This window comes from Aulostomus chinensis, chromosome 15 (assembly GCF_037954235.1).
Source record: "Aulostomus chinensis isolate RoL2024-O1b breed Wild chromosome 15, RoL_Achi_v1.0, whole genome shotgun sequence".
NCBI classification, from domain to species: domain Eukaryota; kingdom Metazoa; phylum Chordata; class Actinopteri; order Syngnathiformes; family Aulostomidae; genus Aulostomus; species Aulostomus chinensis.
In genome coordinates, this window is record NC_141334.1 from 6,540,048 (window position 1) to 6,556,640 (window position 16,593).

At 44.1% G+C, this 16,593-nt stretch overlaps 1 protein-coding gene and 2 long non-coding RNA genes across 6 annotated transcripts in view; 1 reads left to right on the forward strand and 2 right to left on the reverse strand.

Moving 5' to 3' along the window:
* LOC147248449 (uncharacterized) overlaps positions 1-7,545 on the forward strand; it is a 50,238-nt gene extending 42,693 nt beyond the window's left edge. For both annotated transcript variants that reach the window (XR_015109292.1, XR_015109293.1), the window contains 2 exons: positions 6,277-6,706; positions 7,062-7,545. This is a non-coding gene — a long non-coding RNA (uncharacterized LOC147248449). The remainder of the gene's footprint in view (positions 1-6,276; positions 6,707-7,061) is intronic.
* LOC147248450 (uncharacterized) lies at positions 6,105-11,312 on the reverse strand. The gene is made up of 3 exons (XR_015109294.1): positions 11,276-11,312; positions 6,303-6,332; positions 6,105-6,186 (listed from the first exon to the last, which is right to left on the reverse strand). It is a non-coding gene; the product is annotated as an uncharacterized LOC147248450 (long non-coding RNA).
* Positions 11,313-11,840: 528 nt separating this feature from the next.
* The window catches only part of rapgef6 (Rap guanine nucleotide exchange factor (GEF) 6), a 144,519-nt gene continuing 139,766 nt past the window's right edge, over positions 11,841-16,593 (reverse strand). Inside the window, exons 33-34 of one of the 3 annotated variants that reach the window (XM_086179483.1) lie at positions 16,206-16,559; positions 11,841-15,557 (exon numbers count right to left, since the gene is read on the reverse strand). In XM_086179483.1, coding sequence (XP_086035609.1) covers positions 15,535-15,557; positions 16,206-16,559 — 377 coding nt within the window. In that variant the 3' untranslated portion in view covers positions 11,841-15,534. Of the gene's footprint in view, positions 15,558-16,161; positions 16,560-16,593 lie in introns of all 3 variants that reach the window. The other 2 variants (XM_086179485.1, XM_086179486.1) reach the window with 2 other exon arrangements.

Consider the following 16,593-nt stretch of genomic DNA (forward strand, 5'->3'; position numbering starts at 1 on the left):
CTGAAAAAACACAAGGAGGAGGAGAGAAAGTTGTTTAGGAGAAACAAGGAGGCGATAAAGAAAGAGAGAACAGAATTAGTAGAAAGTCTGTGCTGGCAGCTCCTTGATCCATATGCACAGCATCATTAATCACTACAGCAATCTGGACCTGCAGTCGTCGCATGCTTACTGCTAGCTGATTGACTAGCACACACAAAAACATGCAACAGGAAGCAGACTCACACTGAAACCCACAGACATACACAGAAACATCACGGTCTTATTATCCCCTCCTTTCAAGTACTTGATGGTGGGGATGGGGAGTTTGTGTGTGTCAGGTCAAGTTACAGTAGATACACCCCCATACACAATTGTCGTCAAAACAGTCACTATGTACATCTCAGCTGTCCAGGCCAAGGTTGCAATAATTTCTGTGTGTGTGTGTGTGTGTGTGTGTGTGTGTGTGTGTGTGTGTGTGTGTGTGTTTGAAGGAATATTGTTAGAAAATAGAGGTATTTTGGAGGGGGGGGGGGGGGTTCTAAGACACCAGCGACCTGTCCAGGGTGAACCCCACCTCTTGCCCATAGCCGCTGGGATAGGCTCCAGCCCCCCCGTGACCCTTAATAGGAATAAGCAGAAGACATGGATGGATGGATGGATTTCTAAGACTAACATCTTCTCCAGCATCTCTTTAAGATTTTGTACAAAGCACTGAACTTTTGACTCTAAAACCTGAAGTAAGTCAGTAAAGTACTTGGTGGACCTTTAAATTTTGTTTTACAGTGAGAAAACCTCCGCAATTAGAGGAAGTGGGTGAAGCGCTCTTACCTGTGATGTATTATAACAAAGGTATTGTTAAAGGAAGGATTGAGAGGGAGGGAGGGAGAAAGAGAGGCTGGTTAGTGCACGTCTTTGCTGAATTATGATCACAAGGGGAACTTTTAAAGAGCATGAAGAAGGAAACCTTTGATTGGAAGCCTGTTCTCTCAGGTGGGAAGTCTCACAAAAAAGAACTCTGACCTCTCACCTTCCTGCGAGTGAACACCAAACGTAGCAAGCTCTCTTATTACTTCATATTATCTCTGTGTTATAATCCTCTGGATTCATCACATTTCTGTCTTGGATCATGTAGGTCGCCGATTAAAATGCTTGAATATGGTGAAAACTACTGCAAATGAGTTCAGCAAAACTCCTGAATGCCAGAAAAGGAAGGTAGAATTCGGTATGTTTCGACGTTGTTGATGCATTTGTACTTGTGCTCAAGATGCAATTTGCTCACCTCACAGGAACATCTTCTCAAAATGCTTTGAGCAGCTTGATGCCGGAGAGAAAAGTGTTGGATCTCTCATGTTTCTCAAGGTGAATCTTGAGTGGGGACACTGTCAAGAAGTTGAGCTGTTTTTTTTTGGGGGGGGGGGGGGTTGTACGCTGCGTTAACCCTGAATGACAACACAGTTGATGTTGTTGCCGTGACGTTCCGCAAAAGCTACAGATCCGCCAGCTGGCTCCGATTTCATAACAGTCCCTCACAGAAGGACTGACGCCAGATAACGGTTGATGTGTCCGTCTCAGCTTGTTTATCAGTGTCTCTGCGCCAACATCTTAGTATCAGAAAACATTCTTGTGCTAAAAGTAAATGTGATTTTTCCACGAACATTTAGTGTTTACATATAATTGCATTGTAATCATACAGGCAATATGGACCACTGCCGTTTTCAAATTGCAGGAAGGAGCAACGTGTTAAAGGCTGATTGTGTGTCAAAATGTTAAAGGTCACCTAGAATGAAAATCATCGTTTTCGTGTTTTTGGTGTTTATTCAACGTCCCCCAGTTGTGGGGAATACACACGAAGTGTGAGACAGTGTCATGACCTCTGTTTGAAGTATCTCCCCTTTTTTGAATCGCTGTGGGAAAATGGACCAATGTGTTTTTGGCTGAAGTGTTACGTCACAGTTCAGTCCGTGCCCCCCCCCCCCCACTCACACACACTGAACCCACCCCTTTCACACACACGCCCCTTCGACATATGTCGGGAGGGGGCGATTATGTGTGCGAGCCGAGTGAGTGCAGCTCTCTCGTGTCGCTCGCTCGCCTCGTGCGACACAAACTGCAGACTGCAGCAGCAGCACTGACTGAGCAGACTGATTGATGAATGGCCTCGATAGAATTGAGACCTTTGCTTTATCTGGGCTGTCTGTCGCTAGCTGGCCTGGCCTGGCTTGACGGGGAAGGAATCACGCCAGCCAGGCAGGCTACCAAGGGGCCAGGACACCGGGAAAACTCCTGGTGTCCCGACGGCCACCCCGCCACTGCATATACGGCTGGATCCGCGAATGGGCCGTGGCTACTTGGTATCTTATCTTACGAATGTTGTTGTATGATATGGAATGTTGTCAATTGACAGTAGCAGTCACACTTAGCACTGGCGACAGTTAGCCGAGAGAGTGGGAGTACTTTCTTTTCAGTGACAGTGAGGGCAGCCAATCACCGAGTAGTAGTTAAATGAGGTTGCCAGATAAACAACGGCAACCGATCGCCGTCAACTCATGCACTTGCATAAATAATGAGGTTGCCAGATAAGGTCAGAAACGACCCCAATCGGGACACATAGCGGTTTCAGAGAGCCTTTAGGAAGGTTCTGAGCCATGACAGGCCCAACCATTTTTTGTGGGGTTACATATCACTCCACAGAACAAGAATTAATACCCCGTTCAACCTCTCTATGGCACCTTTAAATATTGTCCTGCCTACACGTTATATTGGACAGACTTGACAACACATTTTTGTGTGACACGAATCCACACAAAAACCACGTTGTAAACATTTCCCCATTCCTGTTTTAAGTAAATGGTGCAGTCCTGAGCAAAGAAGGATGACGTGTTGTTAAACTATGTGTTGTCCTTGTCCTGATGCTGGACTCTTTAACAGAGACAGTTGGAGACGTCAGAGACATCAGTACAGGCTCCATTCCATTCATTCTTCCAGTCAGCCTGAGCACTGAATGCGGCCATCACCATCAAGCAAGGAGGCTACATGGGTAGAAAATCACGTAGCATAGCGTCAAAATCTGCTCATAGCTGTTCCTCCCCATCACCAGCATAGATACACACCATTATATCAAGAATGTCCTTTTGAAAAATGTGTCCTATTATCGTAAATTCAGAAGAAAAAAAACAAAACAAGATTATTTCCAGAACTCGGAACATTTTTCTTTCAACCAACTGACTCAAGGAATCTGATTGAAACCTGTCTCTGAAATATCCAGACAAATACCATTAATAAATCTGGCCAACAAGATCTGGAGTTTGATCCGGATCACCTCCAGATCACTTGTCACTTGTTATATTGTTGATCCTTCCACAACAGTTCAAGACACCAACAGTGTTAGATATTAAGCTCCAACATCATTTACTCTGGGATGAGAACGAGCTGGAGGCAGGAAGAGATTTTTAAACCTTCAAAAGAAAAGATCTAGTAACGACCAGAGGGGGTCCTCTAACCAGCTAACAATGCACCCTGAGGAGAACTTGGTTTTGAATAATTCAAATTCACAATCAAGTAATCAGACATGATAAACACCTGTCCCCCTGAAGCTGTGCCCACACACACACACCAAAGCTGCAGGAATGACATCAGACAGCAGTCCTGCCCAGAGAAATCCTCTCCAAACTAAAGAAAATGACAGTAAATATTGACCCAGTAGCAGCAAATACATGGGGATTCTATTTGATCCACCTGAGCAAAGTAAATGGCGGCGGAGCACCTGAGCGCTGCGACTGAGAGAAACCAAGGAAAACAGAGGATGTGCAGATGAAGTGGACACAGCTGGGACGGTGAGGCAGGGCGCGAGAGTCCCCGGAACATCTCCTCACTGCTGCTGGAAAGATGTGGGAACGATTTTCATAGAATAATGTTAGTTTATCAAATCAATCAAAGCCTGGGTGGATCTCCTAAGACCTGGAGGAGGTTCCGCGTTCCTCATCCTCCTCACTCCCCCCACAGGAGAGGCTGTGTCATACTTTCTTTTGTCATTGTAACTCTGCTGCGATCTTTAATCAGCTCTGTTACATACTGATCTGTTCTGAGATCTGCCTCCCCGCTGCTCCCTCTTTCCCTCCTCTGACATCTAGTTCAAAGGGGGCCTCCCACTAAGTACCCCCCCCACACACACACCTCTCTCATCCACTTCTCCGCGGTGCCTCTCCAGGTTCCTCAGTGGGGGGTAGTTAGGCGCTCGCTTGCTCGTTCTCTAGCTCTCCATCTCTCTTCTGCTCTCTCTATCTCTCCACCCTTCCTCATCTCCATCCATCCATTTTCTATACCGCTTATCCATTAAGGGTCGTGGGGGGGGGGTGGGGGGTGGCTGGAGCCTATCCCAGCTGACATTGGGCGAGAGGCGGGGTTCACCCTGGACGGGTCACCAGTCGGTCTCAGGACCATCAGGAGCAGTTAGGGGTTCAGTATCTTGCTCAAGGAAACTTGGACATGGTCACCGGGCAAAGTGAGGATCAAACCAGCAGTTGCTAGACGGCGTCTCTACCTCTGAGTCATGCCCCCCCCCCCCCCCTCTCTTTCCACTTATTTCTTTCCATACAGACATGCGGGCCCCGTGCACAGTGTGTTCTAAGTAATAAGAACAAAAAAACAAAAAAAAAGAGCCGGCAACACGGGCTGACATTCAACCCACCTCCTCATTTTCATGAATCGCGTTTGATCTGAAATCAGACACGCGTGTGTCAGTCAATGTGCGACGAGCAGAAGGAATAAAGCAATAAACCCTCAGAAGGACGAATTCACAATGTTACACTACAACACGCGTGTAAAATAAGTTACTTTTATCTGAGTTCACTTACGTTACAGGATCGTGCTGAGGGCCAACCTTATTTTGCACTTTTCAGAGTAAATCTTTCCGCCTGTGGAGAGTCAGAAGCTGGAGATTAATGTGAGCGCGGTTTTAAACTAGCAACACATCCATGCTTGTGTTGGTTACCCTGCAGTGTCTGAGAAACAAAATCCAATCTGAGAAAGACTGTTTGGGTTTGGTACTCAAAGCTACACTCTTCTACTGCATAAATTACTGCATATACTGTATGTGGAACTACAAGTGGGAAATAGTAAACAGTAGTACTACTGTAGGTGTCTAAGGTATCTGCAGCTGTCCATCCATTTAGGAGTATAATCCAGCCCTTAGGCAAAGGTAGACCCCCCCACACACACATTTCATCCCCTGACTGACACACACACACACACACACACACACACACACACACACACCAAATCTTATCGCCTCTTTTTTCCTTCAACACTTCCCCTTTAGCTTTTCTCCATTTCCCTTTAGCTTTTACTTTGTCACTCTCCACTGGCTTCTTCTGAAAGGTCAAAAAAGTCAAGTGTCCATCTAAACTTGTGTGTGTGTGTGTGTGTGTGTGTGTGCGCGTGTGTGTGCGTGCATGTGTGTGTGTGTGTGCGTGCGTGCGTGCGTGTGTTTATATCTGGTCGATCATCCTGTTCCAAATTCAAACTCTTGACCTTCTCCTCTTCACCTGCTTGAAACCAGCTGCTTGCCTCAGACTCATTATTGGAAAATGGTCGGTTTACTTTCGTCTGTCAACCACGGCTGCACGTACACACACACACACACACACACACACACACACACACACACACACACACACACACACACACACACACACTCTTAGTCTGTTGACAAAAGTTCGATATAAATCTTGGATCATTCACTACGCTGCTTCTCAGCTATTGAAGAACTTTTTCAGCTCTGTTCCGAGCAGCACAGGCTCTCAGATTTAAACATCCCTCTGTGATACACGTTCTTTTTTCCAAATCTGCTTCTTCATTCATCAAACACTGGATTGTGCTTCCAGCTGATCTTGAAACTGGCACAGACTTTGAGCTTCTCTGTAAAATTAATATTGAGCGAGCAGTCATGTAGATATTAATTTCAGTGTGATTCAGATTTTTAAATTGTAATGAAATCGTTGAGCTGGAGTGTAGTTCTTTTTGTTTAGTTGTCTGTGTATGTGTGTGTGTCTGTGAGTGTGTGTGTGTGAGAGACAGACAGACAGAGAGAGACTGAAAGGTATTACAAGTTTGTTGTTACTCACACTGAAGGTCTGGCTCCTCCCAGAAGGCTTTGTCACTGCGCTGATTAAGGCAATGATGATGATGAGGCCCTTATGTGCTGTGTCACTGTTTGGGAAGACAGATTTCACTCCTTAATTTCTCTCTCTCTCTCTCTCTCTCTCTCTCTCTCTCTCTCTCTGTGACTGTGAACATCAGAGTAATGAGGACTAAATTGTACTCACAATGCAGCAACTTCACTTGAATGGTTTCAGCTGCTTTGAGGATAAAAGACACACAAAAACAAACAAATCATATTTAAACTCAAAATGCTGACTGAGAGAATGCACACAAAAATACAAGTCCATACAAGTGTCACACACCCTGAAAACCCCTGTAATACATCATTTTACAGCATGCTGTCCTGCAAACACACACACACACACACACGCACACACTACCGTTCATTACAGACAATTCTACCTCAGTGTGCAGGAGCAGAGAGCCAATCTCCCTTTAGAAGCCAACATGTGCTAGTTAGAGGATAAGAGGAGACGTGCACACAGGACCCACACAGTTGAGTCAGAGAGGATCATCAGCGTGACAGAGCCGGGATCACCTGGATCACCGGGATCAACAAAGCAACCAGGTTGGTCATTTGGACCTACATAGGAAGACCAATGGGGGGGGGGGGGTATGAAAATAGACTTCACAAATCTTGCCTGATGCCTGCATGAGAGGAGATGCAGAGGCTGACAATTTACTCCTCCAGTGTGTATTAAAATACAGCACTGCCCCCTCATGGTCATCAGGAGAGCAGCAGGACAGGAAATCTTCAGAAACATAAATAAGCTTTGGATTAATAAAAAGATTCCAATTCAAATATTCCACTACATGTTTCTATTTAGACAGCAATTAAGACCTGTGCCAGGAAACATGTTCAACATGTGTATCCAAATAGGTAAAAATAAAAAGTAATAATTGTGTCCAAATGACCCCAACAGGTTCAGGGTTTCTGCCAAGACCCAACAAACTAAAGAGCCCATCAGGAAGGTCAATACCAGAACATCGCTCGTCTATTCCTGAGCTGTGGAGACGCGTCCCTCAGCGAGAGGATTGCTGCTGTTAGCTCCTCCTACCAAGCTGTGACGGACGCACAGATTCTCATTAATGTCTAATGAGACGAGAACAACAACCCAGGAGAGTGTTGATGTAAGAATGCTAACAAGCTAACAGGAGAGGCAGCAGGTTCTCAGGATGAAGCACAACTGCACCTTGTGAAAATCTCAGCAGTGATAAACAATTGAAGAACCTGATTTTATTATTCAGAGGTCTGATAGTCGGTGAAATGAGCCCGTCTGACATTTGGATTTGTTGGTCTTTGGTGCACTTAAGAATGCAGAAGTTTAAATAAACTGAATGTGACTCTGGATCAAGTCATACAAGATCCCCAGGAAACAAGTCATGTGACCTTAAAGGCTTCACCCAAAAGTGAAAATTCACGAATTCTCTACTCAGGTGTTCTGAAGCTTCAATTCTGACGCCATGTTTTTATCCTTCCATCGGCATGAAGGGGAATAGTGAGTGAATTTTCTTTTTTTCTTTAAAAAGAGCGGCGGGATGTGCTGGACGTCAGCTCAGCTCACCTGCATCACTGATCGCTCCCCCTCCACCTCTGACCCGGGCAGAAAGAGAGGCTGAAAGTCACTTTGTCCCCCATCAAAAACTCCCTGCACTCAAACATTCAAACATTTGTAGCAGAGGATAACTTTACAATGAAAGGTTGTTTATGTGGAACAGATTACAATCTGTTAGCAGGCTGTAACTTGCAAAACCTCTTTAGTTTGCAGCTTGCTGAGCTCAGTTCTTAGCAAGATGACGCTAGCATGGCAATCATAGGAAAAGATTTTAGCTGTGCCGTTTGCGTTGTCTTCTGGGTTCCAGCCTCGGCTGGAGCACAGGATCTTTATGTGTGAGTCTCCATGTTCTCCCTGTTCCTGTGTGGGTTCTCTCTGGTACTCCAGCTTCCTCCCACAGTCCAAAGACATCAAGAGGGGACGAGGCTGATTGATACTCTAAATTGACTGTAGGTGTGACTGTGAGTGTGAATGGTTGTCTGTCTCTATGTGTTGGCCCTGTGATGGACTGGTGACCTGTCCGGGGGGAACCTCTGGCCTGAAGGCAGCGTTGTTTTCGTCACGCTGGACGAAAACGACGATGTTTTTTTCCATGACGATAATGAGACTAAGACGAACGACACCAAAGCCCTGTAAAGACTAAAATGTGATGAATTTGTGTACATTTTCGTCTGACGAGAGCAAGACGAGACTAAATTGTTAGTGGGTGGACGATCAAAGTTTCAAAACATGCAGGTTTTTTCCGCCAAGTATAACATGCGTGCAATGTCAATCAAGAGCTCAAACATCAGACTGGAGCCAGCTGGAGCTGTTGGCCCTAATGGTCACGCCCCCATCATCAGTACACACGCACTAAAAGCCTCACGCGCGCACACACACATGCACACACAGAGACAGTCTGGGCCTGTCTGCAGCAGACGAGACTCACACCACGGCAGCAGCAGCGGTGTCGGGTGGTCGTAAAAAGAGGGATGATTAAAGCATAGCTTTCGTCAATGTGAGGCTCGCCCTGTGATGCATTTTCTTTTTTTGTATTAAGCCTAAAGTTTTGTGGTGGTGGTGGTGGTTCCACCTCCCTGTGGTGCAGAGAGCGCTTCCTAGTGCTACATGCTAAAGCTAGAATGAATGGGGCTGGCAGGGGCCCCGCTAATGATGGCTCGTCTAAACCAGCCCTTCTATTAACTTAGCGTGTTATGAATAAAACCCCTGTCCATTTGTGGACCACCCGTCGAACACGGTATTCTTCAGACCTGTTGATGTTCCCTATCTAAGCAACACACGTGGATGCTTCAACCAATAACAGCAGCTGAAGCAAAAATGTAGGACATGTGGTCGTTCATGTGGAAGTCAAGTGTGCTTTTATTTTTTGTTTAATCCTATTTTATTGTGATACAATACTCCTATTGTGTGCCAGTGCGTTGTCGGCTTCTGCAACAAAATAATAAAAGTAAAAGGTAGAGAAAGAAAAAGAGGGGAAAAAACTCCCCTTTGAAGGTTGGATCAGTTTCAGTGCTTCATTCTCACACCTGTATTGGCCTATTAGGCACACACACATAGCTTTCATTTATAGGTATCTTTGATATTTGACTAAAACCTTGGAGTTTTCGTCGACTAAAACTAGACTAAAACTATCAAGGATAGAAATGACTAAAATGTGACTAAAACTAAGAAGCATTTAGTCCAAAAGACTGAGACTAAAGCTAAATCTAAAATGCCTGCCAAAAACAACACTGCCTGAAGGCTGCTGGGAGAGGCTCCAGCCTTTACAGGATAAGGGGAGGAAAATGGATGGAATTTGTTTGAATAATAAAAAAAAATACTATGAATTTGGGCGTCTAACTCCCCTGAAACTCAAATAGTTTGTCAGAAGTGACTTTAGGGGTCAACTATGGCATGAGAGCTAACTGAAGGCTGTCAAGCTCTCAATCAGATTATAAATATAAGTTGTTACGGTAACAACTTGTGCATCTGAGTCAAAAAACAAGCTTCCTGCCAAGAGGGTTTAGCAGCCGCTAGTTTAGCTGCTTCATTCCTGAGGTTTCTTCATCTCAGTTCTAGTTGTCACCACCTTTGGAGGCAAACCAGGTTAAAACAAACAAACAAACAAAAAAAGAGGATGAAAACTCGAAATATTGAGCAGCAAAGATCCAGCGGCATCCAAAAGCTCGACGACCCAAACAGGACTAAAACGAACGGGTGCAGGCTTTGGTGTCACTGCAGGATGTCGTTTCTGTGAGGAAAGGCAAGGTAAAAGAAAAACATGGGTAAAGTTTGGATCCCAGTTTCCTGAACATGATCGTGCGGAACAGAAGACACGAGAGGGGAACGGCACCCCAGCAAAGCAACTCGCGACGCTCACGCGTTCGTTCACTCAAGGGCAGAGCTCAGCCTGTGCAGGTGACAGAATATTTTCCAAACTGTTTTGCTTCACAAATTTTCATTTAGACAGGAATATGCTAAGAGCCAACCCCCGCGTGTGCATGCAACCCTCAGGTGGTCGCCTTTCTGTTTTCCCACCTCCTGCTCTCGGCTTCTGCTCCTGACAAAGTCACAACTTCAAAGTCAAAACAGAGGGGAGACACACACACACACACACACACACACACACACACACACACACACACACACACACACACACACACACACACACACTGTAAGAGCCAAGCACCCCTATTTTTCCACGTTTCCTCCCTCTCCTATCCAGTGGGGCTCTTTCGCCCTTTGTGATGTATAATTGAAGCAGTGTGTAATTTCGCCAAGTCGTTTCCAGCTCAATCCCACTCCGAGCTGAACTTTCACTTCGCTCATCCTTCTGGAGTATTCTCTCTGAAGTGTAGGGACCGGTTCTTTGAACGCGCTGGTTAACATGCATCCCCTCTCCACCCCAGCCTCCCTCCCACTCCTGAACCAAGCCGCACCACTTGAACCTGATCCCAGATAAAAACCGGGCTGAAGTTTATCAAATGTCATTTGAATTCACCTGGATTTGATTTCACCTTCAACAGGAGGGATTAGATACATTTACACAGCAGCTGTTGAGTCGCTTGAATTTCGTGTGAGCAGTCAATATAAACTCATATTGAGTTCATTTGAACTTATCATTAATTTTTAAACATTTTAGAAGAAAATTAATAAAAAAGGAGTACGAGCGATCGACTGCTGCGACTACCAAGTCTGACGGAGCCGCGCACCAAGACGGGAGGGCTGCTCCCATCTTCACCCCTGGAAGTTTTTGTGAGGTGAAACTTTAAAAATGAGAAATGATCAAATATTCATCACCTGCATAAACTGAAAGATCTTGAAAGATTTTCTTCGACAGTCAAACTTAACGTCAGGCCAGTGGACACTTAAAACATTTCTATTGGACCCAGCTACAAATTTGGATATTGAAAGGTTTCAACCTGCATCTGAGGTTAAAAAGCACACCGTAAACTACAGAAGATTGCAGCACGCGCACACACACACACACACACACACACACACACACACACACACACACACACACACACGGAGCAGCCAGCGTGACTCCCTGCCCCTCCATGTGACAGTAAACCTTTAATGAGTAATAAAAGGAGCCTGACCTTGAACACAGCGTGACGCTCGCAGCCTCTGATCAGATCTGCTACAGAGGAGGATGAAGCTGAGGAGAGACGAAGGCCTCCTCCTCCTCCTCCTCCTCCTCCTCCTCCTCCCTGTGAGGGTTGCTGTGTCAGAGAGAGGAAACTACAACATAAAAGCAGTGAAATTTACCACAAGAGCAGAGCAGGTTTCAGCTTATTGAGGAATAAACTAACTCAGACATCCACCTTCAGTATCGGTGGGATTTTCAGGAACGCCAAAGGTCAGAAGGAATGAAAGAGTAAAACTGAGATAGTCGCTTCCAAGCTGCCGTAAGAAATAAAAGGGTCACATGACCAAATTCAAACGCCACAACTTCCAATGAAATCTCTAGTTTAAATTTCTCCCATGAAACCACCGGACAAGTAAGTTTCTGAATTTATCACGTATTCATCCTTTTCTTGAACGTTACAGATCAGACAGAAACTTACTGGCTATTCAAGGTGAAGCGGCCGGCTCTCACCGTTTCTCTCGATCCAAACCCAGAAAGAAAAAAAAAAATTCGTTAAAAGCGAAAGTTCCACACTGCTTTTGTGTAATGGTATCAATTTCATGGTATCAAATATTTCAAGGTGTTTTATGAAACACTTTCTCTCCTCTCTCTCTTTTTTTTTTTATTTTTACAAGACAAATCAAACCTATAATCTGATGAGGATCCAGGCAGTTACAACATATCAAACCAATAAAGACACTAAATCTTTTTTCTTTTTACATTTTATTCATTGTCCAAATTCATATCAGTAGACTTTGAGAAATAAAAGGTACTTTTTCCTATTTTAGACATTCTCTTAAACAAAAATATAACAACTATTTACAATCACTCGTAAAAAATACATAAAAAGCGTACGAGCAAAATCATGTTGTCTTTCTAAAAGACATAAGTTACAACAGCTATGAGAAGTGGGAGACAAAAGCAAACGTTAAGCCACAGACCAAGTTAATACCTCTTTGTACAGATTGTGCAGCACACTCACCACATTTAAGCTTATTGTGCATTTCTGCCATAATGCCAAAAACCAAAAAAAAAATATATATATAAATATGTATATATATATATATATACACACTCATATATATACACACATATATATACATATATATATGTATTCATATATATATTATATATGTATATATATATATGTATTCATATATATTATATATATGTATATATGTATTCATATACATTATATATATGTATATATATGTATTCATATATATATTCATATATATATCAACATAAAACACATTCACATCTCTCTTATTGCATTCTGGGTAGCATGGCAGGACTCTTGGGGGCTAAATCACAATCAGAAAGAGAGAGAAGAGTTGGATGTCTTCATCAAACGGGGAGAAAGTTTTGGGTTGCGTTTTTGTCGGCGCCTCCAGGAAAACATACCGACCGCGCTGTGAAGGGAGAACAGGAGGTACAACTGGATGGAATTTAGCCCTGAAACAACAAATAAAACACGGGATATGTTGATGGAGAGTACAAGACAAACTCCTTAAACCCTTTAAAAAAAAAAAAAAGATTATTATGATGTAAAGATCAATGTGTGCCAGAAGAGTTTCTGTCCAAGCTTCTGGATAACAATTCTGAAGCTGAAAAATAAAAACAAAAGTTTGCCTGAAGTCAAACTCATCCGCCAACATTTGAAGGCAGTTGGAGCACTAACGTTTATTCTGGGGCCGACTCCTGGAGGGAGCAGACGCTGCCGCTTCCTTTAAAAGAAGAAAAAAATCCATGCAGAACGCTAATACTGATTTGTGGTTTAGAATCTGAGGAATACAGTTGTGCAAAAAAAGAAAAAAAAAAAAAGAAATAAATTAGAGAGGAGCTTTCAGTTCCTGACTTGGTCTGTTTCAAACTTTGTGTTGTAATAAGGGTCACGGCGGGAAGTGGAGGGGGGGGGGGGGGGGGTGGATATACCAGACATGGCGGCATGGCATTGATGGTTGTTCTGTTCAAACAGACGAGGACACACAATAGCATCAAACAACATTTTTAAAAGATCTCGCCTTGTGCCAGGAGGCCCACTAGAGGCCCACCTTTCTGCAGGCAGGAGCAATCAAAGCTGCAAAGTAAGAGCTTTAACTGAAAATGACTTCTGAGCGTTTCCATATGTGCTGTATGCTCAGACTTGATCAAAACAGGATTCCTTGCAAAGAAAAATCCTCAACACACACACACACACACACACACACACACACACACGCAGTCATATCCCAAAACACAGCAGCAATTACACTTATAGATTAAGCAAACAAAAAAAAAATGGCACCAACAACAGACGGTGGCAAGAGAAAACCAATCATGAAAACTGAGAAGAATTTCTTTTAAAGGCTCACTGCCTGCCCACAGAAACATCACAACCTTGGATTATTTCATGTAACAAAATATTCAAAAATAGCCTTTATAGAGGACTCTCTTCTCTCATCTATACATGATCAGTTAACATTAATTTATGGCAAATTAACAACAAAAATATATATGTAGAAATTCATTAAATATATATATATATATATATGTATATATATATATATATATATTTATATATATATATATGCCATGTATATATTAGCATTATTTCAAGTCTTTGTGTGGCAAAACAATACAAAAGAAGCATCACGGAGCGAAAGACAGACAGCAGACGGAGAGAAGAAGGTCTAATTCCAGTTACGCCCCTGCTGCACTGCAGATGAACACAGATGGAGACGATTCCTTGTTTCCAAATCATAATGTACAAATCAGCTTCTGGTTTCAATACATATAAACAATTTCAAGCAAATCCTTTAAATATTCTACAAAATGTACAAACATGGAATGGAGATGCGAGCCAGGCGGTAAAAGACATCGTGTGTTGACTTGTTTTGTTCTTTTCAACAAGGAGGCAAAAACCGGGATGAGAGTCTGGATCTGGGTTCATCGACACGTGAACCCGGAGCAACACACTTTTCATATTTCAGCTTGTAAATCCACAGACGTCCAGTCTAGTTAACACTGTAAACAAAACAACGGTTGGTGTAAACACTCTTTGTCTTACTTGTGCGTGAGTATGTGTGTGTGTACGTGTGCGCCCGCACTACATGCACGTTGTGACCACACTGTGTGAAAATAGCTGCTGAGATAAAACAACAACACGCACGCACGCACACACTACGAGAAGCAGCAAGGCTTTTTGTTCTTCAGCTCATTAAAAACAAGTGGTACAAGAGTTTTTATAGAACATCCAGGAGGCAGCGTGCCGCTAAAGTACCTCGCGTCAGACTGAAGGAGCAGGAAGAGAAGCGGCTGGGTGGACGACACGGACACACACACACGACTGCCTGAGTGATGCTGCTGCTGCCTTTTTTTTTTTTTTCTTTAAAGCTCAACAAAGAACAATAAGTGCTAAAGAGACGCGTCCTCTGGTACATTTTTATCTTTTCACCTGCTGTCGAGGTCGAGACCATGTAAGGTCTCTTCTGAGCTCCGGTGGGCTTCCCTCACCTCAGAGGCTTCGCCAGAATAAAGTTGTGAGGATGTTTTTTTTTGTTTTGTTTTTTTTGTGCATTTGGTGAATTTATGAGTGAGCTTTGGATTTAATTTACATTTCTGAGGGTTTGATGGAAGTTGGTTAAGAAGCCTAAAACTTAACTTTCTTTTCCTCGCCTCTTATTTATTTACATTCATTTTCTTTAGGAGCCGCTGACAAAAACAACAAAAACAGTAAAATCAAACCAGCTAATACTTAGACTCTCGCTCATCCCTTTGCCTGCTCCGCCTGACTACTCCCACATAAAAAGCTCGGATTAAAATAAGAAGTTTAAAAGTGTAAAAACTGTGTGAAACACCTTTCAACAAGAGAGCTTTAAGCACAAAATGGAGGTACGTGAAGGTCTGTGTCCGAGGAGGCATCGTTGTCGTCGCTATCCTTCGTTTTATTCTGACGTCCGTCTACTGCGATGTGACTCCATCACAACAACTCTTTTGTGTTCGTTTGTTTTTCTTCTTTTTTGTGTGTGAAATGGGCTTAAAAAGAAACATTTCGATGAGTTCTAGAAGAAGTCATGTGACCCACTGGTCTGGCCCAGAGGTGCATTATGGTCTGGGGTGATGTCACAGAGGGGCCTGGACAAATGTGCTCTGATAGGTGATGATGGCGGGCCGCTGGATGGGTCCACAGCCCGGTCAACATCACCCGGTCTGTGTGAGGGTGAGTGTGGGAGTGTGTCGTTGTCGTCTCTACACCGCCGACACTTGCTCATCTGGAAGAGAGCAGAGAGGAGGACGTGTCACGTTTCAGGGGTGAAACTGTGGCTTTAAAGAGATCAAACAATAGAGTTTACAACAAAAAACGGACGCCCAAGCTGGCAGATAAACAATCGTAAACTATTTTCACCCACATTTTGTCTCTCAGCAACTACAAGCAGCTGCTACTGATCCTACTGAAGGTAATTGTACAATGATCCCGCAATTAAAAAAGCTAATGGTTTCCCTGTTCATCATTTAACAGTGTTGCATCTGAGAGGACGACCGGGTCATGGAGGGCTGAGCTCACGACCTCAGGACCAGGAGGACATTTTCTTTCCTTGGTTTGGTTTGTAAGGCCTCAGAAACTGTTGTGTCTCGAGCCCCAAGCACAAACGTAAACCTGTCCAACGTGAAAGCCAAATAATTCATTTGAAAAAGCTACAACAACGACACTGATGAAAGAGAAGCTGGATGATCCAGAGGCACATCACGATAACTTAACAGTTTCCATAGACCAACCTGGTAACCTGGTAACACCCTCTTGACTTAATAGACACAGGTGAAGACTAGTTCTGTCAAATTAAGGGAACAAATTGTTTTTATGGTTTAAAATCTCACTCAAGTGTGATGATTAATCTTCTGGGCGTCTGACAGGCACGTACCATCCTCACTGTCGGCCAGCTCCTGTGGGAGGCAGATGCTGGGCGATGTGGAGTGACCCTGACCCTGCGAGGAGCCAGCTGATCTGGCCTCTTGCTGGTGGAGGTGATGGTTACCGGCGAGCCTCCGAGCTTCAGCTAGACTGCCGGCTGCTCCGGGGCTCTGCAGGAGTTTGCTCCTCTGCAGGGCCACGCTGTAGTCTGGAGGTCTGAGGTGAGGAGGCCTGGGGAGGAGACCTCCTGGACCACCTACTACTCCGTCTTTGAGATCCCCCAGAGCCAGACCCTGGTAGCCTGGAGGGGTGGGAGGAGGAGCTCGGTAACGCTCATCCTTGGCGGGGGAAGTGATACAGTACACTAGATGGAGGTGTAGATCAAAATAAAGGGAGGA